Source organism: Microdochium trichocladiopsis (assembly GCF_020744255.1).
Source record: "Microdochium trichocladiopsis strain MPI-CAGE-CH-0230 chromosome Unknown B0I36scaffold_5, whole genome shotgun sequence".
NCBI lineage: Eukaryota > Fungi > Ascomycota > Sordariomycetes > Xylariales > Microdochiaceae > Microdochium > Microdochium trichocladiopsis.
Genome location: NW_025763548.1, coordinates 1,445,085 through 1,470,627, shown reverse-complemented (window position 1 = coordinate 1,470,627; position 25,543 = coordinate 1,445,085). Strand labels below are relative to the sequence as shown.

The 25,543-nt window shown below is 56.7% G+C and overlaps 8 protein-coding genes across 8 annotated transcripts; 5 read left to right on the top strand and 3 right to left on the bottom strand.

The window, feature by feature from the left end:
• Positions 1 to 248: 248 nt before the first annotated feature.
• On the bottom strand, positions 249 to 2,030 carry B0I36DRAFT_117481 (rab-GTPase-TBC domain-containing protein). Its single transcript, XM_046147986.1, has 3 exons — positions 1,676 to 2,030; positions 1,430 to 1,609; positions 249 to 1,373 (listed from the first exon to the last, which is right to left on the bottom strand). Exons 1-3 carry the CDS (start codon positions 1,908 to 1,910, stop codon positions 517 to 519), a joined length of 1,272 nt encoding a protein of 423 aa, XP_046012684.1. The 5' UTR covers positions 1,911 to 2,030; the 3' UTR covers positions 249 to 516.
• A 2,469-nt stretch (positions 2,031 to 4,499) lies between these two features.
• On the top strand, positions 4,500 to 9,297 carry B0I36DRAFT_117462 (mono-functional DNA-alkylating methyl methanesulfonate N-term-domain-containing protein). The gene is made up of 5 exons (XM_046147985.1): positions 4,500 to 4,987; positions 5,114 to 6,232; positions 6,307 to 6,824; positions 6,886 to 7,202; positions 7,269 to 9,297. Exons 1-5 carry the CDS (start codon positions 4,751 to 4,753, stop codon positions 9,140 to 9,142), a joined length of 4,065 nt encoding a protein of 1,354 aa, XP_046012683.1. The 5' UTR covers positions 4,500 to 4,750; the 3' UTR covers positions 9,143 to 9,297.
• Positions 9,298 to 10,369: 1,072 nt separating this feature from the next.
• B0I36DRAFT_322976 (hsp70-like protein) lies at positions 10,370 to 13,544 on the top strand. Its single transcript, XM_046153912.1, has 6 exons — positions 10,370 to 10,662; positions 10,793 to 10,854; positions 10,941 to 10,972; positions 11,082 to 12,528; positions 12,586 to 12,888; positions 12,952 to 13,544. The coding sequence occupies exons 1-6, from the start codon at positions 10,650 to 10,652 to the stop codon at positions 13,216 to 13,218; spliced, it is 2,124 nt and encodes a 707-aa protein (XP_046012682.1). The 5' UTR covers positions 10,370 to 10,649; the 3' UTR covers positions 13,219 to 13,544.
• Positions 13,545 to 14,020: 476 nt separating this feature from the next.
• B0I36DRAFT_362778 (uncharacterized protein) lies at positions 14,021 to 16,726 on the top strand (the record flags this gene model as incomplete). Its single annotated transcript, XM_046158714.1, has 1 exon — positions 14,021 to 16,726. The coding sequence occupies one exon, from the start codon at positions 14,021 to 14,023 to the stop codon at positions 16,724 to 16,726; it is 2,706 nt and encodes a 901-aa protein (XP_046012681.1).
• A 123-nt stretch (positions 16,727 to 16,849) lies between these two features.
• On the top strand, positions 16,850 to 17,636 carry B0I36DRAFT_117447 (uncharacterized protein). Its single transcript, XM_046147984.1, has one exon. It carries the CDS (start codon positions 16,973 to 16,975, stop codon positions 17,579 to 17,581), a length of 609 nt encoding a protein of 202 aa, XP_046012680.1. The 5' UTR covers positions 16,850 to 16,972; the 3' UTR covers positions 17,582 to 17,636.
• Positions 17,637 to 18,465: 829 nt separating this feature from the next.
• B0I36DRAFT_322971 (glycosyl transferase family 4-domain-containing protein) lies at positions 18,466 to 20,556 on the top strand. The gene is made up of 2 exons (XM_046153911.1): positions 18,466 to 19,186; positions 19,266 to 20,556. The coding sequence occupies exons 1-2, from the start codon at positions 18,746 to 18,748 to the stop codon at positions 20,247 to 20,249; spliced, it is 1,425 nt and encodes a 474-aa protein (XP_046012679.1). The 5' UTR covers positions 18,466 to 18,745; the 3' UTR covers positions 20,250 to 20,556.
• Positions 20,557 to 21,023: 467 nt separating this feature from the next.
• Positions 21,024 to 23,789, bottom strand: B0I36DRAFT_362775 (uncharacterized protein; the record flags this gene model as incomplete). Its single annotated transcript, XM_046158713.1, has 1 exon — positions 21,024 to 23,789. One exon carries the CDS (start codon positions 23,787 to 23,789, stop codon positions 21,024 to 21,026), a length of 2,766 nt encoding a protein of 921 aa, XP_046012678.1.
• Positions 23,790 to 23,940: 151 nt separating this feature from the next.
• Positions 23,941 to 24,788, bottom strand: B0I36DRAFT_117430 (uncharacterized protein). The gene has a single exon (XM_046147983.1). The coding sequence runs from the start codon at positions 24,612 to 24,614 to the stop codon at positions 24,093 to 24,095; it is 522 nt and encodes a 173-aa protein (XP_046012677.1). The 5' UTR covers positions 24,615 to 24,788; the 3' UTR covers positions 23,941 to 24,092.
• Between the last annotated feature and the right edge of the window lie 755 nt (positions 24,789 to 25,543).

Genomic DNA, 25,543 nt, shown 5'->3' with positions numbered 1-25,543 from the left:
GATCATCGGTCGTAGTAGCACGGTTAGCAACTTTACGCCATGAGTCACGTACAATCAGCGAAGGCCACAGAGTCTTATGATGTACAAAAGGGAAGAGACTCGCATATGTCTTGATCATCTATTTGCCAGCTTGTGAATAAGACATGTCTTTTTTCCCTTATAAGTGGAGGCAAGACAAGCTGCTCGTAATTAGCAAGCGCGAAAGCCAAATCGTTGTCTTTGGAGTCCTTACTCTTGTAAATGGCTGCACTTGCGTGCCCACAACATGCGGCGGAATAAATTATCCTTGGCAGATTGAATAGATACTACAAGTGGCTGAATCTTGTACCCCAAAGTCATCATGGCGGATTTACGCGCCGCGAATTGAAAACGCCCTGCAATATCGTCTCCTGCCTGCTGCCACTCAGGAAGACCGAAAGCAGGGACTACGTCCTGGGTTCTATTCCCTCTAGTTGTGTAACACGATCTAGCAGTCCCCCCTGAGTGCTGTTGGTTCCCCATGGGCACAAACCCTCTTTAAAGCCAATCCGTGAGGATCCCTAGTCCCCCTCCACCCGAAGCGGTGCCTTTGCTCCTCAAGTACACGGCGGCCGCGACGCCGACGAGCAGCGTCAGCACGGCGGTCCTGTTCTGCCAGGTGTCGTAGCTGCTGATCGTGCGCATCTTCTCGGCCCAGTGGAGGTCGCGGAGCTGCTGGTCGAACAGGGCCTTGCCGTCCTCGAGGCTCTGCGCCGCCGAGGCGCGGACGTCGCGTGCCGTCTTGAGCACGCTGGCGCGCGGGACGGAGCGCCACCCGCGGAGGGACTCGGGCGGGTGCTTGGCGAAGAGGCCCGCGGCCTCGATGATGACGGCGTCGATGTCGAGGTTGCTGGGGAGCTTGGACAGGGTGAAGTGCAGCATGTCTGGCTCGTCGAGGTCGAAGAGTTCCTCGCGCCGGTCCAGGACGATCTGGGCGAAGATGTAGATGGTAAAGACCTGCTCGCGGGCGAGGAGCACGTCGAACAGGCGTGCAATGTCGCTGTACCGCTGGATGTTGTGGGCAAACATGGTCAGGGTGTCTGAGAGCGCAAAGTACGGCTCCGTGGTCGACAGGTGGCGGCAGAGCTTGGGGTCTACGGCGTAGAGGAGCTCCGGGATGAGCTTCAGGTGTATGAGGGACGGAGCTAGGTTGGGGAGCATGAAGTCTCGGATCCGTAGTCCGGATAGTCGCGCGACTGCCGGCGCGCGGAGCGGCTTGGGGAGGACCAGGAGGAAGACCTGGCATATGTCGTGATAGCCTTGGAAGTAGCAGAGCCATGGTTGCCGCCTGAGCACCTCTGTGATGAGTTCTGAAAGCTCGATCTTCTTGGTCTCCAGTCCAGATTGGGAGTCGTCTTTGCGAGTTTGTCAGTAGGTGGGCAGAACAGAGTGGTAGCGTTAGGCATCTCACCATTGGGGTAGTACACAAAGCTTCGATCCACGTCGAGTCGGACCTGGTCCTCATCGCGATGACGAGGCAGTTCGTGCCAGGGTTCGTTGCGCTGCCGGGCATCATCAGGGACTGCCCGATCGAGCTCGGATTTCATCCCATGCTCGACGACATCTTCGTTGAAGCCAAGAAGGACGGGCCCTAGGAAGCTCTAAGGATTAGCTACCGCCGTGCGGGTAGTACAAGCAAGCACGATATGCAACCTACAAGCCCGTGATCTCAGCTCATCACTTATGAATCCACCTTCCATCACGGCAAGCTCACTAAGCCGGCATACATCGCGCCGACTACACGCCTCTATTATTTTGCGTAACTTTTCGGAATCCGATGGAGGCTCTGGGCTTCGACCATCTTGAGATTTCTCACTTGGTTCATGTGTCGTGGTTGAGCCTGCTTCGACCTTGACATCGACCGAGCCCTCATCAGATTGCCCCGACATCATCAAAACGCAGCCAGAAGCAGCGATCCGCCCAAAATAGCCTCGTTTACAGGACGGGCCGACTGCCACGAAAGGCTGGAAGCCTCGACAGGTCCCCGCACAGTCAAGCACCAACCACGCCGCGCCGATGCTTGTTGCCGACGTCGTATGTGCCGTCTGACAAGATGGGGTATTTTCTGTGTCCAAGTAGCCTTTTCGGGCCAGGTGCCTAAGCCTACCTGGCAGTCAAGGAGTGCGAGAAGATTTATGTTCCCTGCAGCCGGAATCGCGATCCCCCCCTGGGCGATAATGGCCGTGGTAGTAGTCGTGGAGGTCGCAGGCGCGGGCGGGTGAGTCCAAGCAGGGGCGTCTGATGCGATTGGCTGGCTCTGAGAGCACGAGACAGGAGATGGGGGAGGGGACAGTGTGAAGGACGACTACGACGAAGGAAGGCTTGGCCAGGTTGATGCTGCGATTGGACGAAGGGAGCAAATACTGTTTCGCGGACCCTGCAAAGACGGCGTAGGCGAGGGAGCATGAGAGCTCTAGATTAGGCGCACGTCGAGGTCGGCAGCGACAGGCTTCATCCAGGGCCCTCGGGCCGGATTGTCGGATGGTGGGGCCTGCCGTGGGCTGCCTGGACGCTATAATGATCAGCCCTGCCAATTGCTATGGCCCTGAAGTGTTTCAAGGCTAGCGCCTCATCCACGAGCTTGGAAGGTAAAAGGCGAGGCGTGTGAGAGCGGTTCATCCCTTCGCCCCAGCCTGTAACCGAGATGATACTCCAGGAGAGGGTTTGCATCATGCTCATGAACCCCCGGGCCAACATCATCAAGACACACCTGCGCAGACAGCACGCATCAATGAGAGAAAGGAGATGACATGTTCATGTGGACATCTGCACTGCCCGTCACTCGATGCTTGTCCGCGCCATGCGAATGCGTCATGCGAACGAGCCACACCCAGCAGCCCCCGCGAGCGGCCCTGATGTACCAGTCTTGTGTGTGAAGGCTATGAATCATCTCCGGGGGGGGGGGGCTGTTCTACATTTTGGAAAAATTGGAAATACAAAAGACACGCAGGATCTTGCAAGTCAGTTGACATGGCGCTCAACGCCCATGTCTGTGCTGCTCAACAGTAGAAGACACGGCACGAAGTCTCTAGACTTTAAGACTTTAAGGAATCACCCGCCAGCCTGACGCCCTCTGCTAGCCGAGCTAACTAGGTGCTTGAAGTACTTAGCCCTGCCACGATTGACCCTGGCCGTGTGGAGCAGCATGATGCAAAGGCCCGGGAACTGTCAGTCAAGCCTCGATGCCGTCAGTCCAGTCCTAGAAGTGATCTGTCATAAATCTTGGCTCGATGGCCGTTCTGCAAGGTGCCAGCTCCCTGGTTGAAGCTACTGGATCGGCTAGGGCCTAGCAGAGAAGAAGGCGATCATCCTGTTCGCTTCGACCACAGGTAGCCTCGGCTGCTGACTTGTGGGCGGATGGGGTAGGCGTCATGCTCCAATATGTATGATGTTGTCAGATGGCCGCTCAAGAACAACGACCAGCAGCAACATGAGGGCTCCCAAGCACGCCGCGTCTGGGCAGTAAGGGCAGAGTGCTCCCTGGAGAGAGCTTGAGCTCGGGCGGGTGCTACTGCACGCTTTAAAAGTGATGACAGGCACGACACAGCCAATCGCGAGTTCGGGGGGGGGGGGGGCGGTTTCGAGGGAGACATCGAGGAACGCCATTCCCGTGCGCATTGTCGATCTGCAGGGCTGTCCCGAACAACGTCGCACAACGAGCCCAGCCTACTGCCGGTATCTTGGTCTGCCCGCCGCACCGGGTTCAGCTGGCACGAGTATTGTTTGCCTCTCGGTGTCAGCACATCCTTGGCCCTCTTGGGTCCCTCACTCTCTCTGTTGCGCTCACCCCGAGTTGGCACGCCCGCCCCCGTCCGCGCAAAAGCCACAGCTGTTGCGGCCCAAAAGTACTGCGACTGGCCTTGGACCTCACCACGGCGCGCCCAGCCTACGCCCGTTCCCGGAGCCTGCTTGCTTTTCCCTCCCCGGCCATCAACAGCTTCCAACTCCGCTCCTCCCGGCCGACAAGTGCGGCGCCCGCACATCAGTCCTCCGTATTCGGGTCTGCCTCGAACCATTCTCCAGGTTTTGGCAGTCTGACAATCTTCTCTAGGCGTCGTGGAGAGTTTCCTTGCCTAGCCTGCCGGTCCACAGTGGACAACAACCCTGGCTTACCCCCTGCGACCCATACATGCACCTGTGCGGCGTGTCCATGCCAGGGTAGTAGTCCGCTTCGTGGTTCTCTTGCTAGCACGGCTCACACTTTCCATCTGCGAGCGGGCATGGCGTGAAGCACCACAAAGTCTCAGTCGTTCCTCACTCAAGCGAGGCGAACCTCTGCGTCGTCAAACAGCCAGCAGTGTCGTCAGATGCGGAGGGGACCAGGGCGTACCGTGGCTTGGGCACATCCACGAGATACCCCGCATCCGCAACTCCGTGATTCTTGAGGCACGGAGTCATATCCGGCCATTCATCCTCGCACGACGGCTCAGCCCTTCTCTTCAAGAGCTTCCTGCCAAACAGGGACTACGCCATCCCAGCACCGTTATGCCTCGAGGTCTCTGAGCACAGAGACTAGATAACGAGACGTCTTCGCCTTGCCATGGTCTGACCAGCACATCACATCACCACCTCTCCTGTTCACGACTCAGGGAGCAAGTACTCGACTGGCTAACACGCATATCGTTACACGCACTGAGCCTTGGTCAGGTCTTTGCAGCTAGCAACGAGCGCTTCCGCGCGCCTCTTCGCTCCACACCGAATTTCTTGTCCGCAAGGAACATGGTCGCCCAATATGTCGATCCAATCAAGTGTGTTCGAGAATGGCGAATGGGTCACCAGGGCCATGACGACAGCCGAGCTCATTAAACAGAACGGACATTCGCGCCGTCCTGGAATGGGAAGACAGCCTTTGGCCGAACCTCCGACGTGCGGGCTCCTCACAAGGACAGTCGTTGATAGTCCAGTCACTCGATGGATCCTACCCGTGAGGCTCCGGTCCTCTCGGTTCAATGATGTTGCTTTCATTGGAGTAAGTGTCTGCCTGTCTAAGTCATATATGTACAACCCAGCAACACTATGGGCAAATAGCATATGGCCATCAATAGGGATAGTCTTACAGCAACACTGACTGCTTGTGTGCTCTGCGATTGTTTAGGAAAACTACGTCCAGATTTTTGAGCTGGACGAACTTAATTCACAGTTGCGCGACATCAAGCGCAAACGCGACTTCTCGGCCAAGATTCGCAATGCCGCGATCATCGGGCCAGCAAGTCGCCATCCAGAGGATGATGGAATGAACAGCGATGTCTTTCCGAAAGTGGAGAATGATGCCGACATCGACATGACTGATCGCGCCGCCGGACAAAGTGTTCTTCCTCCTCAACTTTTAGTGCTTGTACTCGAGAATGGGCAAGTCCTGTTCTTGTTCATGACGAAAGGTTCCTCAGGCCAGTGGGTGTTCGAGACTTCGTATTGGTCCTTGCCAGTATCCCATAATGCGCCCATTCCGCTGCATCATCTAACCGTGGACCCTCGTTCTCGTTATCTATGTTTCGGCCACACGACGACCTTGTTCGTCATTTGCGAGCTCGAGACCATGGAGACCCTTCGTCAGCGGTATTCCTCTGGCTTGCCATTGGATCCGGTCAAGAAGATGCATCCACGTGCCATCAGTGGTTCAATTGGGAACATCAGCTTCCTATACCCGGCCTTAGACGCCGAGTCACATGTCATACTTCTCGTAATCATGATCCAACGGAATTCCACGAAGCTCGCTTACTACGAGTGGGAACACGGTCATGAAGAACTCAGCGAGGTCTTTCACGTGGAGAAGCCTGGGCTTAAACTCCACGAGGAGTTCAGGCTACCTCTGATGGTAATCCCACTCACAGTCCGCAGTGCGTTTATCATTGTAACTGAGGGAGCTCTGGCCACAATATCTGGCCTTTTGGAGGGCTCTCTGAAGTACGACACGTTCGACCTGGACTCACAAGATCCTACCGACTTTCACCATGGGAGAAGTCACCCTCTTTGTGTTGCATGGACTCGACCGGTACGCGAGGCACAGTTTCATGAAAGCCAAGATGTCATCTACCTGGTCCGCGAAGATGGCATCATAAACTTCCTGGAGGTTGGTGTTGATCCAGGTATAGAGACGAGCCTCGAGATGGGTGAAGTCGACTGCAATTTTGACACCGCATTCGCCTGCATGTACGACCGCTTCGGCGATGTCCTCCTGGCAGGTGGCGAATCTGGACCAGGCGCGATGTGGAACGTAAGCGCGCGAAATTCCAGATCCAACAACTCGAGCATCACCTAGCATCAGAAGCTAATGAGACTGTGCTATAGATTCAGCCAAAGGCGAAGCTGCAGCCTATCAGGAAGTTTCCCAATTGGGCACCCATGGTCGACCTCACGGTCATGCACGCTACCGTACCAGGCGAACGACACCATAAATCTCTCGGGCCAACCACTCGCCACTATACAGGAATCAGGGACGGCCTCACCCGCCCTGACAGGCTGTTTGGCTGCTCTGGGAAAGGGAGATCAGGAGTCATCACAGAGTTCCGACATGGACTTGAAGCACAAATTGGCCTGGAAATGAATTATCCGGTGGTCATACGGCAGTGTTGGATAGTGTCAACGACGCACATTCCAGTCGAGGATTCGATACTTCTGCTCTTGGCCCTTCCCGATTCGACGTCGGTCTTACAGATCCAAGCCTCTGCAGATGGTGGCGCTTATGAGATGTCAGAGGCGGACGTGCCGTGGGACCTCACAGCGAGAACCCTTGCCTTCACAGAACATAAAGGTTCCTCGATCCAGGTGACCACGAAATCAGTGACAGTGGCTTCGAGCGATTTCAGGTACGACTTTCCCAACTGACGGGAACCTGCCGCCAGCTAACATGATATTCGTGTCATCAAGGTATCGATCAAGCACTTCGGATTTATTCGGCGACGTACATACCAGCATTGCGCATGCGTTCATTCTCGAGAATCAAATCGTCCTTGCAGTCCGTTCTGGCTCGTTGCAGAAGGTGGTGGCCCTGCACACAGGTGACTCCGGTATCGCCATCAACGGCAGCTTCGATGTCCTTGACGAGATCACGTGCCTCTCAATGACAAGACTGCGAGGCACTCTTGTCACTCTGGTAGCCACTTGGCACGGCAGAAGTGTCCAACTCGCGGTATATCCCGAGGCAGACTCTGGGACGGCGCCAGTCATACTTCCGCTGCAAGCTCGTAAGTTTGTACCCGTCCGTGTGACAGAGCTTTAATCGAACTCGCTGAACTAAACGACAAAACCAGTGATGACCGATGTGCTTGCTGGAACGGATTTAAACCTCTGCCCGTGCCCCATCGAGCCGCTGACTTCCATGGTTCCTGTTCCTGTCAGTTCTGAGAATGGCTCGCTATGCGTGACCGCGGGCACGCGGAGTGGTGAAGTGTTAACCATTCACGTCCAATCTGGTCATCATACAGTCACAGTCGAGAAACTCGGGGTAACGCCTGTCCAGGTCTCCTGCCTCTCATTGGCAGACGAGCCCTCCATGATCATGGCTACGAACGATGAAGAGCCAGTCTGGATGACCGGGTTCCAATTAACGAAATCTGGCGCATGCTTCAAGCGAAAGCATCGAGTCTGGCCAGCGGCAATAGGGGAACCAAATTTCCCAGCTATGTCGATCGGTGCTGTCGCACGCGTACCGCCGCAATCCTCCAACAGCCGCGAGCTCATGCATTTGATCATGGTCTCCGGTTCTCAGATCATGTACATTGATTTACATACCCGGCCTCGCCCGCTAATGCGACAATTTCCCACCAATGGAACTCCTACGAAAGTGCGCTACGATGCGAACTGTAACGCCCTGGTCACTGCGGTTGCCCGTGAGGGTCGATCAATCTTGTGTCTATTCGACCCAGAAACAGGTGTCGAAATATCAGAACCACGCACCCTCGTGACAGCTCCAGATGGCAAAAAGCAACCGCGCGTTTGCGAGCAGATTGACGGCCTCAGCACACGTGCAGGTCAAGATTCTGCTGTCAAGATCATGTGCCTGGACGCTTGGAGCATCCGGCATGAACATCATACTTGGCCGCATCTGCTTTTGGGCTGTCGCACGGAACCTAAGGAACCAGGCGGCGACGCCAGAGGTCTGCTTCTGGTTGTCAAAGTGGAACATGTGGTTAGCAATGTGCCGGTTTCACCTCAACGAAGAGTGCCAATCATGCGGAAGTTCGCCAGCAAGTTTGCCGCACCGATCACCGCCATCACAAGCCATGACCACGGGGTCTTTGTAGCTTTTGGCAGCACGGTGGAGTACATGAAGATAGACCCTGAAGTCAAGAAGCTGAAAACGGTCAAAAGCTTTGATTTGCCATCACCAGCACGATCTTTGCACATCAGAGCTGATAAGCTTCACGTTGTAACCTCGGCGCATTCACTGGTCGTCCTCGACTTTTCCAACGACTCACTTGGCCGGGAGCATATGGTGCTGCTACACTCTGACGAGATGTCGCGGCGGTCGCTAGACGTCATTGATGTCGGCCTCTTTCTTGAACACGATCGACGTCAGTCAATTGCAATGTTGTCTGACATGAGCTGTGGCGTACACGGGCTGTGGTTGGCTTCACAGGAGGAAAGTCCACTGGTCCCTTTATTCCAAGCTGAGACCCGAGCGTCCATATTGAAGTTTGGCCGTGCCAACACCCGAGCGCGATGGCACACATTTCAACGGCCCCTCAAGTTTGGATGCCTGCAGAGTGGCAAAGACAACTCGGAAATCGTGGGCATCAGCATTGATGGAGCTCTGCACCACTTTACCCTCATCAACGAGCACGCCTGGCGACTGCTGAGGTTCATCCAGAACCTGGCCATGGCCGCCCCTGCCACCGGCTCCTACCGCAGTCCTCCCAACGGCTTTGATGTGCATGGCCCAGAGCCCCAGTCTGACAAGAAAGTCATGATGCACGTGGATGGAGACGTCTTGCAGCAGTGTCTCGACAGACGTGCCTTAGAGGTTCTCGTGAGCGACCAGAGACATTCGACACGACTGCAACAGCTCCTGGAAAAGCTCGTGCCCACGGATTCTCCAGATCACCATGCGACCGCCTCCGAGGCGATCGTGGATTTCGATCTCGTCTATGAAGTCCTGGAGTATTATCTCTGTCCGATATTGTAAAACCACCAGGCAGACCTGGCGTACTTGGAATGGATTCTCCAGGTTGCCTTTATCAGGCTCATCGGTGGAAGAAAATAGAACAGGTCATTCCAATCTTTTATATATAGATATATCTCACTTCGTTGCACACTCAAACAGCACTGGGTCAGCCGTATAGCGGCTTGAAAGGAGCCTTGGCATGGAAGTCTTGTGTCAGCGAGTCGATTTTCGACACCTGGGGTCTGTGAGAACCGCTGCAATATTCTCCTGAACCGCCGGCCTGCCACAGAGCTGGCAAATAAGGCCTAAAGATTCTTCGAAGGGTCTGCATATGTTGTCGAGATTCTGCCCGAGTTACAGGGTGATGAGTGCCGTTGCTGGGTGGCTCTGGTGTGTTGTCATGTTCCCCACCAAAAGTTTTCTGTTTGTAAGGCGGCCACCCCGCCTCCCCAAGTTGCTGTTATCGCCCTGCCCGGGTGGTGTCAAAGAACGATAACACACCGTGGGGTGACTGTAGACTCTAGTTCGCGTCATAATTTTCGAGTCGATGCCCAGAGATCACTCGGTTCTGCATCACTTCAGGGTTTCGGGCCTTTACTGGTGGTCGCCCAGGCGGGAAAGACGGTTTGGTCTCTATTCCGAAGTGAGCAAGTGAGTAGGCAATGATTGGTTGCCTTGAGTCTTTGTGACGATCGCAAAATGACACACTGGGCCCGCCTGGACCAAGCATCACGTCAAGCACCTCCAGAACCTAGAAACGAGATTCCAAAGCTCTCCACAGGGGTGACGACATGGGCCGACGCTCTGGGGCGTAGGAGTGGTAATTAAATCTGTTTTCTTCTTGGCGACCGCTTGACGGCCACGGGACGGCGGCCTTGCTGGCTTTCCGTCAGGTACTTCGTACGTAAGTACAAGCCGGAGAGCCGACCACGCGGTGCCAAGCTTGCACGACGAGACTGGGGAGTGCGCAGTCGAAGGACTGAATGGAAGCGCGATGAAGGGGCCCGAATATTCTAGCAGGGTGCGCCCCCAGTTGCCGTGCGCCCCTTGGGGTGAGGCTAAGGCGGGGTTGCTGTGTGTGCCTGGGCAACACGACGAGCAAAGAATAGAAGGAGGGGTGGGCGGAGAGCGCGCGAGCAGCAGCGGCGGCGCCTGCCAACGGAGCAAAGCGCAAGCAGCGCCAGTCTGGTGCCATCCCAAAAAACGCTGCCCGATTTTTCCAAGGCGCAGATCGGCTCCAGTCCCCCCAGGCAAATCTCGAGCAACGCAACAGCACGAACGGCTGCTTGCTCCTCCCTACTTCCTCTCTCTCCTGTCACGACCCTTTTTCTCTTTTCCGACCCCGTGCACGATAAGAGTCCCTCGCATCCTCCCAGACGAGCCTGCGACCCTCCCTGCCGTTGCAAAGCCAGCATTTAGAGTATTTGTTTACTGCGACTCTCCCGGCCAGCAGTAACCCCTCCAAGGAACCCCCCACCTCTTCGAATCAAAACCACATAATCGCCTTGTTGATCAAGCCGTCACCAAGATGAGTGTCGTGGGTATGTTGCGCCGGCCTCTAGTCATTTCACCCTCACATGTGGACTACATCCGCTGTTTCGCACAGTTGTCCTGTTGCTCCGGTTGTCAAAGAGAATCCCGGGCTGACCACTCCTCTTGCTTGACTTCTAGGTGTCGACTTCGGAACGCTCAACACCGTTATCGCGGTCGCGAGAAATCGCGGTGTTGATGTCGTAAGTACCTCACAATTCTTGCCACCTGCACAACGACAAAACGACCATGGAAACGTAAGCGGCTGACTCGAGTGTGCGCCTGCCAGATCACCAACGAGGTTTCCAACAGAGCTACTCCGTAAGTTGTTCTTCCGTCCATTTCACCGCTGCTGCTTGCGACGATACAAGATTGTATTGTCCATAGAAAAGGCCCAGTGTGTGGCTAACGAAGGTTTCCATCTTTGCAGTTCCCTCGTAGGATTCGGCCCCAAGTCCCGTTACCTCGGCGAGCCGGCGAAGACACAAGAGATCTCCAACCTCAAGAACACTGTCGGCTGCTTGAAGCGCCTGGCGGGCCGCAGCCTCAAGGATCCCGATGTTCAGGTCGAGCAGCAATATGTGTCTGCTCCCCTCGTCGACATCAACGGCCAGGTCGGCGCCGAGGTCTCGTACCTTGGCCAGAAGACAAAGTTCACGGCCACCCAGCTCACAGCCATGTTCTTGAGCAAGATCAAGCAGACGACAGCCAACGAGCTGAAGCTCCCTGTCAAGGACATTGTCCTCAGCGTACCCGCCTGGTTCACCGACGTCCAGCGCCGGAGTCTCATCGACGCCGCCGAGGTTGCTGGTCTCAACCTTCTGCGCTTGATGAACGACACCACTGCCGCCGCTCTCGGCTGGGGTATCACCAAGCTCGACCTCCCCAGTGCCGATGAGGCGCCTCGCCGCGTGGTCTTCGTTGACGTTGGCCACAGCAACTTCACCTGCTCTGTTGTCGAATTCAAGAAGGGTGAGCTGACCGTCAAGGCCACCACATACGACCGTCACTTCGGTGGTCGTGACTTCAACCTTGCTCTGGTCAAGCACTTCCAGAAGGAGTTCAAGGCCAAGTACAAGATTGACATCGAGACCAACCCCAAGGCCATGGTCCGTGTCGACGCTGCTGCCGAGAAGCTCAAGAAGATCCTGTCTGCCAACTCGCAGGCTCCCCTGAACATCGAGTCCCTCATGAACGACATCGATGTCAATGCCATGGTCACCCGCGAGGAGTTCGAGGCCATGATTGAGCCCCTGCTCAACCGCGTTACTGCTCCCCTGGAGCAGGCCCTCGCCGACGCTAAGCTCACCAAGGAGGACATTGATGTTATCGAGCTTGTTGGTGGGTGCACCCGTGTCCCTGCCATCAAGGAGCGCATCCAGGCTTTCTTCGGCAAGACCCTCTCCTTCACCCTCAACCAGGACGAGGCTGTCGCTCGTGGCTGCGCTTTCAGCTGCGCTATCCTCTCGCCTGTCTTCAAGGTCCGCGACTTTGCTGTCCAGGACATTGTCAACTACCCTATCGAGTTTGCCTGGGAGAAGGATGTGGATATTCCCGATGAGGATACCAGCCTCACTGTCTTCAACCGGGGCAATGTTCTGCCCTCGACCAAGATCTTGACGTTCTACCGCAAGCAGCCTTTCGATCTTGAGGCGAAGTACGCGAAGCCCGAGGATCTCCCCGGCAAGATGTCCCCCTTCATTGGCCGCTTCTCCGTTAAGGGCGTCAAGGCCGACCCTGAGACTGAGTTCATGATTTGCAAGCTCAAGGCGCGTGTTAACATCCACGGCGTCCTGAATGTCGAGTCTGGATACTATGTCGAGGACCAGGAAGTCGAGGAGGAGATCAAGGAGGAGGGCGACAAGAAGGATCCCGATGTAAGTTCAAAGCTTGGATCCATACGCCGACTGTTCAAGGGAACTAAACCGTCGCAGGCGATGGAGACCGATAAGAAGGACGACAAGCCCAAGACACGGAAGGTTAAGAAGCAGGTCCGCAAGGGCGACCTCCCCATTGTTGCGGGCACGACATCCTTGGACGCCAACACGAAGAATGCGCTCGCCGAGAAGGAGTCCTCCATGGTCATGGAGGACAAGCTCGTTGCCGACACCGAGGAGAAGAAGAACGAGCTCGAGACATACATTTATGATATGCGCAACAAGCTCGACGAGCAGTTCGCCGATCTTGCCAGTGATGACGAGAAGGATGCTCTGCGGTCAAAACTCACAGAGACCGAGGTATGTTTTATACGCAGTCTTTGAAGACAATTTTTGAGTTTCAGCTCGCTAACAATGAAACAGGACTGGCTGTACGAAGACGGCGAGGACGCCACCAAGGCCGTCTACATCTCCAAGATGGACGAGATCCGGGCCATGGCTGGTCCCATCTCGCAAAGATACTTCGACAAGGTCGAGGCTGAGCGCCAGGCCGTGCAGGCCAAGATCGACGCCGAGAACGCGGCGAAGAAGGCCGACGAGGAGAGTCGCAAGGCTGCCGAGGGCAAGTCTGAGAACAAGGATGAGGAGATGACGGATGCGGAGGCTAAGCCCGAGACTGAGGAGGCCTAAGCCTGGTGTGGAAGACTTGATAGAACGAGAGCTTCAGAGAAAAATACGAAGCGGGCGTGGAAACGGGCTTTTCGAGGACAAGAAAAGTTCTGCAATATAGATCGGCGACGCGTTCTAGACAAAGCGCAGACCTGCTCGACAATCACGGTTTGAAGAGCATCGGCGGCCGAGACTTTACGATGTGACGAAAGCAAATGTATGCTCGGAAATTGGAATCCAAAACGGTTACCGAGAGAATGATAGATTCCATGGTGCAGTCCTATGCCCTATTCGTTCCGAGTTCATCTATTAGTGATCTAGAGAATATGATACAGTTTCTGACAGCATGACTGATCAAATGATTTTGCAACCATCAATCTCGAGTCCATCCGTTTCCCGCCCACAAACAACACTTCGTGGTGTTAATGCAACAGGCGTTTCCGCATACTGCAATTATACGTTTCTGTACTCCTTCCCCGTTGCGCCTCCGCAGTGGCTGAGGAAAAAGCACTATGGATCCCTGGTCAACCCCAGACCAGAGATCGGCAGCGAGCTGAACCCCATGCCCTGTTTCGTCGGGCACACAGCCCCCCATGCAGGCATTCTCACGAGGCAAAAACAGACGAAACATGCACGGCAAACCTGCCATAACGGGGAGGCTGCATGGGCTCTTCTCGGCCCGCGGCAGCCAGACCATACGGCATGGCATGGTATGAGGCGAGTCATATATATATATACGTTAACTGCTCGCCTACATCGTTGTCACGGCAGGAATGATTGCCTTGCATCATTGGGACCTAGCAACGGCGACTATCCGCAGACCATGGCTAGTAGTAGTACGACGTCGCCGGAAGGCTGCCTGCAAATCTGCCAGGCGCTTCTTGAACAGCATTCTGGGAACCCAGAGACATCCACGCTCATCAAGAACGCTCTCTCTTGGCTCACGGTTACCAGGAGGCCGCTTCGACCCTCTGAGCTATGGCTGGCCATACACATACCGCACTTGATGGCCACCTCCGGCTCCGGCCCCAGCTTCGACGAGGTCCAGGTGGCAGTCACGAACCCTACCTGGTGCGACGATGATGCAGCCGCCGAGCATCTCAACCAGCTCCTCGGCCGTGCAGTCAAGATGGACGCCGGCGGCGGCGGCGGCCGTCGAGTCACCCTGGCGAGCCCGGAGCTCGGGGAATGGCTGTACTCCGGAGCCGAGGATGTCCCCGACTCCTTGGCCCTCCTGGCGGCCAAGAAGCAGGACGCGCACTCTCTCGTGGCGCAGAACTGTGTGGCGATATGCGCCGCCAGCACGGGGAGCCTGGGCAACACCCACGAGCCGTCGGCGTCGAGACTCGTGGGGTATGCCTGGAAGTACTGGGCGTGGCACGCCAAGGAGTCTGGCTGGTGTTTCGAGCCCGGGCATGCCATGTCGGAGCTCGTGGACGGCAGTTTCCAGAGGATATTGACGGATCTGCAACGGCCGCTTCTGGTGTTGGGGCAGAAGCTGACTGGCTCGCTGAAGGTGCCCAACAACAATAACGACGACGACGACGACGACTACGATGTCATATCGGCCGTGCTGAAGGTGAAGCGAGCGCAGGAGGCCCTGCAACGGAGCATAGCGCTCTCCTCTGTCCTGGCCACTCTCCCGCGTGCCGTGCTGAGTGAACGTCTCCGGCTGGCGCACGTCATCTACGAGAACAACGCGCACCCGGACAGAAGCGCGGCCCTCGCCGACAAGGGGTTCCCGGAGCTGGGCGCGCTGGCCGGAGCGGCGCCGCACCCGCGGTCCAAGGTCGAGCGGCTCGAGATCGACGTGCTGCTGGTCGGCGGGAACAACGTCTTTGGCCCCTCGGAGAGGCAGCTCGTCAATGGCCTCGCCGTGCTGGCGAGGGCCTTGAGGAAGCTGACCGCCAGTCTTGCGGACTTGAGTGTCCTGCTGGCAGAGGAACTCCCGTTGCGAGAGGGGAGTGGAGACCAGTCAGTGATGGACATGATGTATCATGTGGGCAATTATGTGCAGGCGGTGGTGTACTATCCGTTCCGGCACATCTCGATGTACTCCCCTGACGAGAATCCGTTTGCAGTTCCGGAAACGACGGATGAGTTCCACCATGCTGCCAAGTTGGTGTTGGGGGCTGTCCGGCAGGATGATGGCGAGGAAGACTTGAGGACGTCGCGGGAGGGTGCAGGCCTAGCTGATGCCATGACTGCGTGGCACCTGGAATCGCCTCATCGGTGGTATACTGCGAGATTTCTGAAGCGATGGGGTGTTCTGCGGGTCGGCGACAAGCTGGGCTATCTCAACAACAGCCCGCCCCTCTCAGAGGCTCAGCTGCCGGGTTGCTCACCAGGGGAGATCCAGAACATTCCTGGGCTGGTGGCAGAAATGGACTTCTGGCACATACAATTCCCTGGCTTGTTCAAGACTCTGTCCCAGCAGGTCTACCGGCCTGTTGCGAGACTTCTGGAAAGCTCAAACGTGGTCTCTTCGGTCGACGCCTGGTGCGGCCGCGTTCTCACAGGAATCCCCTTCCCACCATGGCTCGAGATCAAGAAAGGCTTCCTCCGTCACGGCACCGGCCACCTGCTCCTCATGCTCCTCCCCGCCGTCCTCCTCTACAGGCTCCGCTGCGCCCTCGTCCCTTGGTTTGGAAGCGTACTGGTCTACGACGCGCCCCTTGGCAACATCCGCCTCGCGTTTACCGACCCGCTCGGGCTGATCGCCAAACATCTCGCCCCGAGCTGGCCGTATATCATATTCTCCTGGCTTACCAAGCTCGGCGGCGACGACTCGGCATACGCCATCCCGATGTTCTTCACGACCTATAGCCCCGATGCTCCCGGCAGGATCCCGATGCCGACAGCGCAGCTGGTCTACGGCAAACCCCGAGCGTTGGCCGTCATGGAGCTGAGCTACACGGTGCTCAAGACGATGTATCTGTGCTACGCGCTCGTCATGCTCGAGTACAAGTTCACGCAGGCCACGGGATTCGTGGCCGTGTTCGTGGCGTACCTGCGTGTCCTCGTTCTGCCTGGGTCAGGATCACGGCCAGGGTCAGCGGACCGGGAGGGTGGAGGCATCGCGGCGCTGGGGCTGCTGCTGCTCGAACACTGGGACAAAGTGCCCCTGCACTGGTGGCTGATGCTGTCCAACGCACAGCACTACATCGTGAGCTGGGTGGCGCATTTCGTCGTCCCGCTCGTCCGGGGTGACAGGGAGCTGGTGATCGTGACGAGCTGCCTTCTTCCCGTGGTCCTGGGCTGGGCCCTCTCGCCTGAGGAGACGCTACACTGGTTGAGGCAGGCCACTTGGGTTTTGCTGGGTGTAGCCCTGCTTTTCGGGGTGATGGCTTGTCTGGTGAGAATTGTCATTGATCCACTGGGTGTTGGCGAGAGCACTGCTGCTTTGAGGAGGACTATGATGGGTGCGAGGCGGAGACAGGCCGACCTTGGCGGGCAAGACGCGAGCGCTGTACAGGACGGCGGCTCGGTAGCGACGACTGCGAAGGACGCTGATCTAGGACGCTTGTAAGGAGCATTGGTTGTGTGTGAGGCAGCCTTAGTCCATGTAACCAAATGCTCGGCTCCTTCTGTATGCAGGTCCCCCCGTTGTGTTCATCTCTCGTGAGTGGTGTTCTTATCTTCACGAGACTACGGTAGCTTGTCCGAAGGACATACCGGAAAGAGAACTAAATGCCCTGTAACATCCACTGATACCGAGAGATCTCCTCTTGTGGGCTGGGAAGCACAATCGTGTGATTTCTTGCTGCTGCGCGAGATGAGCGACTATCTCGAGACCAAGAGCAGCTTGTCCTTTAGGACAAACATGATCACCCTGTCTGCATTCGCGGATGTCCTACGCAGCGACCCGGAATCGTTTGGCTTCACATTCTGGGGTCCACGAGAGATATTTCGCCAGGCCCTCCAGTACGGCAACGACGCCCTCGCGGAGGACTCACAGGCTGCGTTTGCAGAGATCAACAACCTCGGCCTGTGGGCTCACTCTGACGTGGCAGAGAAGTTTTGGAAGGTCGAGCCGGACGGCCAGCTCGGCCTCATGTTTCGTGAGGAAGTTCTCAAGGCTGGCATCGCCGAGTTCGTGCATGCCAAGCTCCGGGACAGCGCGACGTACTTTGACGGTCTTAGCGGCTCGCCTCTTAAGGTGATTCTCCGGGAGGCCAACCTCGGACCGCAACATCTCCGCATCATGGAGAGTATTATCAAGGCGGACAGGGCGATGAAAGTTCATGAGCCTGTAGGCAATATGTGTTTCTGTGATTGTTGCACAGTAGAATATCCAGAGAAGGGGGAGGCTAACCACTACTGCAGTGCTACCTACCGACGAGATTCAATGGGGCCATGTACGGCATATTCCTCGATCACGTAGCCGAGAATGAGGTACTACCAAGCGTTGCAGAAACCGCCCTCGACGAGCTTGTACCAGCTCCATTACCTGTATCCACCTTTGCCTTCAACGACGGGCACTTCCCATCACACTACTTTGCACAGCCCGCCCTGGCCGCAAAAGAGATACTGTCTGTCTTACTGGACGAGACGCAGCCAAACCCGGCTGCTGCAGATATGGACCGGCTGCTCGGCAGAGTGGCCGCCGTTGACCCTGCCAGGATCAACCAGGACCGACTCAGACTGCTTGCTGCCATGTTGGGCAAAGTAATTGACCTGGGGAACCGGATCGGTCTTGACATGGATTCTGTGTTGCATGACTTCTTGTCGCACATGCCCGTATATGCATTTGATGCCGTTTCTCGCGGAGCGCTTCGCCGCATGGCTGGCACGAGCGGTTCTGAAAGGAAGAGGAAGGCTGACTACCAAGATGTGCGGGCACCACTGATCAAGAGATCAAGGGTTCACGGCTGATCTTTTATGCAAAATGATAACATTTGGGCTCACGACACCCGCACCTGATGTTCTCCTGCCCAGGTCCGGAATCTTGGAAATACATACCACTTACCAGATCTTTTCCAGCATTATGCCATAGAAACTGGATGTGCCGGGAGCCATTGCGACTTGACGATGCCTCCGGTTCTTGTTTGAGTCGTAGAGTAGCGAGGTCGCTCGCCGGTGACTTATACGGGCCCGGCCTGGGCAGGGGTAGTACCCCGATCCAGCCTAGTGTCGATGCAACAGCCCGTTATTTTGGGCAACAGCGCGGAGGCTACAGTGGGGCAGGGGCCCATCGCACCTTCCACGTGTAAGTTCAGCATCTGGAAAGCCGCCAAGCCAGACCACGTAATTAATTAACCGTCGTCGCCCACCAGCTCTCAAGGCCAAACGATCCTCAGCACCCCTCAAGCTCCCTGCCGCACTGCACAAAACATCATCTCCGACCCGTCGTCCTTGCCGGCAGGGACCTGGCGGATTCCGCCTGCTTTGCGACGCCTCCCGCGCAGTCGCGCCGACCACTCGACCTCTCCAGCATGGTCCTGCACAGCGCCGACGCCACATAGCATCCATCCTCCCACACCCCTCGACTCCTCGAGCCTCGTCGCAACAGCAGTCCGCTTCTGCCCACGCCGCGCCCGCACCGGCCATGGCGGTCTCGTCGCCAACCGGCGTGCCAGAGCTCTCGCGCAACGAGACATGGTCCCTCACGGCCCTCGCCGCAGTCTGCCTGTCCGCCCTCGTGCGCACCTTTGAGCGCCGCGAGGGCGAGCCCCTCATCGCCTCGCTCGCCCTCAGCGGCATCGCCTTCTGCGCCGCCTACGCCATGATCCGCTGGCTCGGGCCGACCTTTGTCAGGGCCGGCCTCAGCGGCCGCGACAAGTCCAAAGTCAACAACAAGGAGCTCCTGCCCGAGTGCATGGGCGCCATCTGCGCCGTCGTCTACCTCTTCATCATCATGGTCTTCATCCTCATCCCCTTTTACAAGGACATTGTCGTCGCCACTAGTGGTGGCGGCAACCGAGACGTCGTGATGAATGTCGACTATGTTCAAAAGGGTCGCCTACTGCACAGATTCCCCCATGGCAAGGTAGGAGGAGGCATCCTCTCTCGTCTGAAATGTTTCTCTGCCCGCGGACTGTCTTTACTAACCACCGTCTTGGGATTAGCTGGCTTCGTTCCTCTCAGCAATCATTGCGCTCCACTCGATCACGATTCTCGGATTCGGCGACGACCTCTTCGACATTCGCTGGCGACACAAGTTCTTCATTCCCGCTTTCGCCTCGATCCCCCTGCTCGTCGTATACTTTGTCGACTTTGGAGTGACCTCGATCGTCCTGCCGACTTTCCTCCAGAAAATCACGGGCCGTGAACTCTTCGACCTCGGTCCGCTATACTATATTTACATGGCCGCCCTGTGTATCTTCAGTCCAAATAGCATCAATATCCTCGCCGGTATCAACGGCATCGAGGTGTCGCAGAGCATTGTCATTGCGCTTCTTCTTGTGGCCAATGACGCGTTATACCTGCTGACGCCCTACCCGCACCCGGCCACCGACTCCCATCTCTTCTCTCTATATTTCCTTCTGCCTTTCCTGGGCGTCAGCTTCGCACTGCTTGCCCACAACTGGTATCCTGCCCGTGTCTTTGTCGGCGACACATACTGCTACTTTGCGGGCATGGTCTTTGCCGTAGTCAGTATTCTTGGGCACTTCTCCAAGACACTAGTCCTGCTTCTGCTTCCGCAGGGGTTCAACTTTTTGTACAGTACGCCGCAGTTATTCGGCTTGCTCCCGTGCCCTCGGCACCGGCTGCCGCACTTCAACGCCCGAACCGGCCTCCTCGAGCCCAGCGTCGCCGTCTTCGAAAAGGATCGACAACCTCGCGCCCCTGTAGCCTACGCGCTGCGGCTGCTCGCGCGCCTCCGGCTGCTACGACTCAAGGAATCCGAGGACGGACTGATCGAGGAGACGAGCAACCTGACAATCCTCAACCTGTGGCTGGTCTGGCGCGGACCGCTGCGCGAAGACCGCCTCGCCATCGAGATCACCATCATGCAGTCCCTCGTCGGCATCCTTGGCCTGCTCGTCAGGCACAAGCTGGCCTTGCTCGTGTTCAGAGAGGACAATCTGAGCACACGAAGCGCGTTTTAGTTTGGCTGGATAGGGCCGGCCACACGGCATGCGCATGCCTGTGGCTTGATTTGAGAGAGAGAGCGAGAGTTGGAGAGATAAGATAGAGCGAAAAGTAGTCACGCTCCATATCTGCCAGCATAGGCGCATCATCGCAGCAGGCAAGGTCCCGAAGTGGAGCGGGGACAATGCAATATCGGCATATAGAGTTGTACCATAGAGATGATTCAAGATACCACATGAGTTACATCATTAATGAATAACAGCCCGTGAGCATATAGTGTGGAATCACAATTGGAGCACAAACTATGCCCGAGCAGAATGGATTGAACAGGGTGCGGTGGCAGATGGAGAACACGCGCTGCCATCGTAGTGGTACATTTGTATAGTATATGGTATCTTATTGCAAACTCCGATTGCGTTCTTGTACCGTCTGGTTTTGACCCGTGGGATTTATGGTGCCAAAGGACGAAAATCTCAACACAAAAAGTACACAGCTCTTTTGAGTTCGGCGTGCGTCTCTCCTGCACTGCCGAGAGCCTTGGTACGCAAACAAACTAGCTTTTGCCCGAACAAAGACAACCCTCCGCATCACTTGTCAGTGTGCAGTCCGTACACCTTATCCGTACCAGTTGAACGCCGTGTCGCAATAAAGTATGCTTGTCGCATGCATGGTCGTGTCATACGTGTAATCCTTTGCCCATAGAAAGTAGAAAAAGTACCCGAGTAATAAAGAATAGAGAAATGGGAATATTGTGAGCAAAGGCGACTCTCGTACATGAGCTGGGTGGGTGGTCAAGACGGAGACTTTTCTTCCATGTTGGAGTCCACCATGACGACATCCGTGGTCGGTGACTTGACATCGTCAAGAGCAGGCACCGATATCTTGAGGGGAGTTGTTGAAGGCTTTGTCGCCGCAGCCTTGTTCAGTCTGCTCTTTGTGTAATCACTCAGGCTCAACTTCTTCTTGACCGGACTGGGGTGAGCAGCGATCCCGTTGACCGCGGATGGCGCAAATGGGCTAGCCATGCTGATGTTGATGGTCGGGGACTGGATCACAGGGGTCGTAGTAGCAGCAGGAGAAGCCTTGGGCGCATTCCCACTTTCCGCGCTCTCAAACGTGGGCACGGGAGGCAATTGCACACGCATCTCAGGCGACTGAGCTTTAACAACCACCGCTGTCTGAGTCTCGGACTCGTCAGAAGACTCTTTCGCGTTGCTGGCTGAGGACACGGGGGTGTCGGCCATCGCGGGCTCTGTTGTGGACGAGACGGTCATGGTTGTCTTGATGCTGGAATGGTTCAGAATGGGTGACCTCGGACTGATGGTAGGGGAATCAAGGTCCATCTTGATCAGAGCGGAAACAACGGATGAAGGAGAGCCGATGGATCGGCGACAAGAGTGATCATCCGCTCTGTAGCGATAACGGTTCTGAAGAAGTCGTTTCGAAAGGGAGATGACCCTCTTCCTAGGTTTCGGTGTCTGCGGTGGCGGGCTGAACCACTCTCCTTCAACGGGATCGGTTTGCACCCCGCAATCGCGGTACTGGGGGGTCTGGCCAGTGGCCACGGTCCTAGAGACTTTGGCGTCTTCCTCGGAGGATGCGACAGAACGCATGCGGACGTCCCCAGCTCCAGGTGAGATCGCGGGAGACCCAGACACGCGCCGCGATGTCCCGGCATCGACATAACGACGTTCAGAGGCACCATTAGTGCCTGTGGAGGTGCCCTGAGTCAATTTGGGCGTCTTTGACTTTGACGAGGTAGAGCCGTTGGTTCCATCCGAGGTCCGCTTCTTCTTTCGTGGTGGCTGCTGCTGCTCCATACGTCGGAAGGTATCTTCGGCCATTTGGACTTTTCTCTTTTCCCGGTCCGTCATTTCTGTAAGAACGCCGAGGGTATCAAAGGATCCTTGCCGAGCTGGTGTCATGTCTCTACTGGGTGGTTTGCTTCGAGAAGACCCAGAGTCGTTCTCCACGCCATCTTCGCCATGCCCCTCGCTAGCAGCACGACTGTTGTTGCTCGGGTTCACACCTGTCGGCGACAGTCCGTTGGTCTTGGTCTTTCGAGACTTCTTCTTCGCCAGCGACTTTGGGTGCACTCTGCTGATGTATGTACGGTGGAACCGCGCAAAAGCACATTCAGGCCCAAGTTCGCACGCGCACCCCCCATACTCGGACAAGACAGTGTGGACCCAGCTTGCCGTCTGGTGGTAGCTCTCCAAATCGTTCGCGTCGAATTCGGGCTGTGGTCTGGCGCCATCATCGCCAAGTCCAAGAAGCTGGAGCATCCGGGCTTGTTTTGGCAGTCGGAAGTCCCATGGGATTGTGATCTCCTCGTCCTGGGTGATTGGGCGGTCGCTGACGAGCCAGAAATGATACTCTGAACCGCCCGATAGAAATGTGTCCAAGATCGCGTTAGGTTGGCAGCTTCGTCGCACATAACGAGCTTGCGAGCCTTCCTTCCTTGTATCGATGTAGATGGGAAGCATAGGGTGGAAGAAGACAAACGGCAGCGGCGAGCTCAACTCGGACCACCGATTCTCTGGATCTTCACAGTAATTCTTTTGTATACCGATCTGACCGTTCAGCTCGATGAGGGGGACGTCCTTATCGACAGCATTAGGCGCCCGCAAGTATTGCCAGTGCAGTGGCAGACCGATGTCTGGCAGGACCTCCTTCTTATGTTCCACAACTGGTGCATTCTTTCCAGAGTCAGTGTTGGGGGGCAGTGGTTGGAACACGTCAGCATAGTCGCAGCCCGTCTCTTCCTTCAGTTTGTCGTGGTCGCGCAGCCATAATGAGAGAATGTTGGAGATGACGAGGCTGACGAAAGAATTTGTTTGCACGATAGGGAAGTCATTCTCTTCCTTGTACAAGTCGTGGAAGCCGCTGGAGTAGTTGTGGACTTCAAGCTCTTGTGGGAGATTGTCAGGCGGTGTCGTGGCCGGACTCGGCGGATGGCCATGAGGGTTTCCTGGCTTCTGACCAAAGGAGGGGCTCCGCTTGGGATCCTTGGAGCTGACAGATTGGCTTGAACGGTGTAAACTTTTGGATTTCCGGTGGCCTTGGGCGCCAGCATTATCCGGGACCCCTTTCGCGAATGGATCGTGGGCAGTCTGGCCGTTTACTTGGACATCGGCAGGTTTCTTCTTCTTGTGGCTCTTCGAGGGGGGCCGCTTCTTTGAACGGTCAGGAACTTCCGTCGTGCTGAGGTTGCTCTTGCGAAGGCTCTGATGCTCAAAGGCGCGTTGGTGGTCGAGAGGACGAAACTTGCAGTCTACGCAAGAGTGCGCGAAATCTTCTCGGTATGCCTCCTGAATGTTGTTTGGGTAATAGCACTCGATGTGCTGCCAAGAGTCGCATGTCTCGCAATAAATCGTGTTCCCGTCATCGTCAGAAAAGCCGCAGATGCACTTTATGGTGTACGGCTCTTCTTCGACCGCCTCGACCTTGCTCTTAGGAGCGCTTTGCAGCAGTGGTGGAGGCGAGGCAAGGCCAGCGGCGGTCGTCTGACTCGGAGGCACGAATTGCGTCGACAGCGGTGTCGACTTTTCAGTCATAATCTACCAGTCACCTCTCTGGCGGAGGATCGTACTGAGTAGATAGACGAACGGTTGTATCAGGTCAAGCGTGCGAACATGGAGGACATGACGGCCGGCTCGGATCGACGCGACCGGTGGACGATTGACTGCGAAGGGGGACGAAGCAGGCGCGCGTCAAGGGTCGTGGATCTTTGCACGTGGAGCGAGGAGCAACGCGTTCGTGATGGCAAAGACCTGGTTAGTGTCGTAGGACGGTCGCAGACAAGGAGGCGGCCTTGTTGCGCAGATTGCACAGATTCACGAAACACCGGAGCGACGTGTCTAGGAGCGCCGCCAGCGAGAACTGTGTGCCAGCGCCCACAAGCTGGCGAGGGTTGTGTCTCGACGTGCAGTCCGAGCGTGGTGACGTGAAGCGAATTGAGCTCCGGTGGCTCTTCGGACACAGAGGAGGGATCGTCTGTTCGAGTGGACGACCGTGACGACAAAGGCCAGGAGACAGGAATCGGTCGAACTGGTTGACGAGGCGAAAGATGTTGAGTGTCGCGGTAACAGAGTCTGCGGACAACGGGCGGAGTCGGTGTCGGTGGCTTGTGTAGGATAACTTCGTCGAGGTCGGGCAGCCGTGGATAGAAAAGAGGGAGAATGCACGGAGCAGTGGTGGGTAGAGGGAAGAGGAATGGAGAAGAGAGGGAGTGAGTGTGTGTGTGTGTGTGTGCGGCTGGGCGGGCGAGAGGGAGAAGGGCGGGTGCAAGGTGGAGTGCAGCCAGGTGGGAAATGATGGATGGGAAAGGGCGAACTTGGCCTGCTGTGCGGGCAGGCCAGACGCAGAGGAGCAGCAAGCATAGCGACGCGTCCCAAGCCAGGCTGGGCCGGACAGGGCAGAGCGGGCGGGTTGCAAGTGGGCGCTGAGTTGCCTGGGCGGGCGAGCGAGCGAGCCTGTGCCTCTCTACCTACCTCTAGGTACTTTTTGGGTAGCGCAGGCGACCCTGATTGTGTCTGGGTGCGGGCGGGCGCTGGCGCAGCTCCTTCTCCTCATCCTCCTCCTGTTGCGAGAGTGCTGCCGTCCATCTGTGGGCGAGACCAGAGGTGCGCGCCATCTGCACCAACTCAATAGCCAGAGGCAATCTTGGGGGACGGGACCATGCTTGGGACCCCAACGGGAGTCGGTTGCTCCCTAGGTTGCTCCAGTGCATGCTGACTGCTGCTGTTGTGAAGAGGGACTGGGTTTCTGCTCAGCCGAGCTGGGGGGAGCATGTAATACTGTACTGTACTGTCGCAGCAGTGTGCCCACTGCACACACATCCTTGCCTGCAAGGCAACTTTGCAAGTGCCTACCCCAGCTCATGTCATGGACGGCATGGCATGGAAGGGCTGCAGCGCTGCAGGCAGATAGATAGTCGAGCCTTTTGGTCGCCCGTGTGTCAAGATAGCGCGGGAGGCATCATCAGGTAGGTGAGTGGGCACAACACACGCCGCGTTCGCAGCACCAGGCCTGGGCCAGCGCGATACCCACGAACTCGTGCGGCGGACGGCGAGTTGGGTCCGGCGCGCGGCATGGGCTGATCATCTGTCTTGGATGGGGGACGACAATAGGAGACAAGAGTGCGCGGGCAGAGAGACTAGGGGAAGTGGCACCTACCTACCCTGTGGCAGTTGGGCCGGTCACTCACCCTGCCACAGCCTACGAGTGACCGACTACCGCCCACCCACAGAGCGCCCTCCCACCACCACACACACCCTGAGAACGTCCGGCCATTGTCGTGTGCTAACCA

Excerpts from the sequence above, each read along its gene's own strand:
- B0I36DRAFT_117481 (XM_046147986.1), bottom strand. The coding sequence starts at position 1,910 with ATGATGTCGGGGCAATCTGATGAGGGCTCGGTCGATGTCAAGGTCGAA. Across the intron at positions 1,610-1,675 it reads TGAGCTGAGATCACGGGCTT|GGCCCGTCCTTCTTGGCTTC; the intron begins GTAGGTTGCATA and ends AGAGCTTCCTAG. Across the intron at positions 1,374-1,429 it reads CTTTGTGTACTACCCCAATG|ACGACTCCCAATCTGGACTG; the intron begins GTGAGATGCCTA and ends AAACTCGCAAAG.
- B0I36DRAFT_117462 (XM_046147985.1), top strand. The coding sequence starts at position 4,751 with ATGTCGATCCAATCAAGTGTGTTCGAGAATGGCGAATGGGTCACCAGG. Across the intron at positions 4,988-5,113 it reads ATGATGTTGCTTTCATTGGA|GAAAACTACGTCCAGATTTT; the intron begins GTAAGTGTCTGC and ends GCGATTGTTTAG. Across the intron at positions 6,825-6,885 it reads GTGGCTTCGAGCGATTTCAG|GTATCGATCAAGCACTTCGG; the intron begins GTACGACTTTCC and ends CGTGTCATCAAG.
- B0I36DRAFT_322976 (XM_046153912.1), top strand. Across the intron at positions 10,855-10,940 it reads GAAATCGCGGTGTTGATGTC|ATCACCAACGAGGTTTCCAA; the intron begins GTAAGTACCTCA and ends TGCGCCTGCCAG. Across the intron at positions 12,889-12,951 it reads CAAAACTCACAGAGACCGAG|GACTGGCTGTACGAAGACGG; the intron begins GTATGTTTTATA and ends ACAATGAAACAG.
- B0I36DRAFT_117447 (XM_046147984.1), top strand. The coding sequence starts at position 16,973 with ATGAGCGACTATCTCGAGACCAAGAGCAGCTTGTCCTTTAGGACAAAC.
- B0I36DRAFT_322971 (XM_046153911.1), top strand. The coding sequence starts at position 18,746 with ATGGCGGTCTCGTCGCCAACCGGCGTGCCAGAGCTCTCGCGCAACGAG. Across the intron at positions 19,187-19,265 it reads ACAGATTCCCCCATGGCAAG|CTGGCTTCGTTCCTCTCAGC; the intron begins GTAGGAGGAGGC and ends TCTTGGGATTAG.
- B0I36DRAFT_117430 (XM_046147983.1), bottom strand. The coding sequence starts at position 24,614 with ATGCTTGCTGCTCCTCTGCGTCTGGCCTGCCCGCACAGCAGGCCAAGT.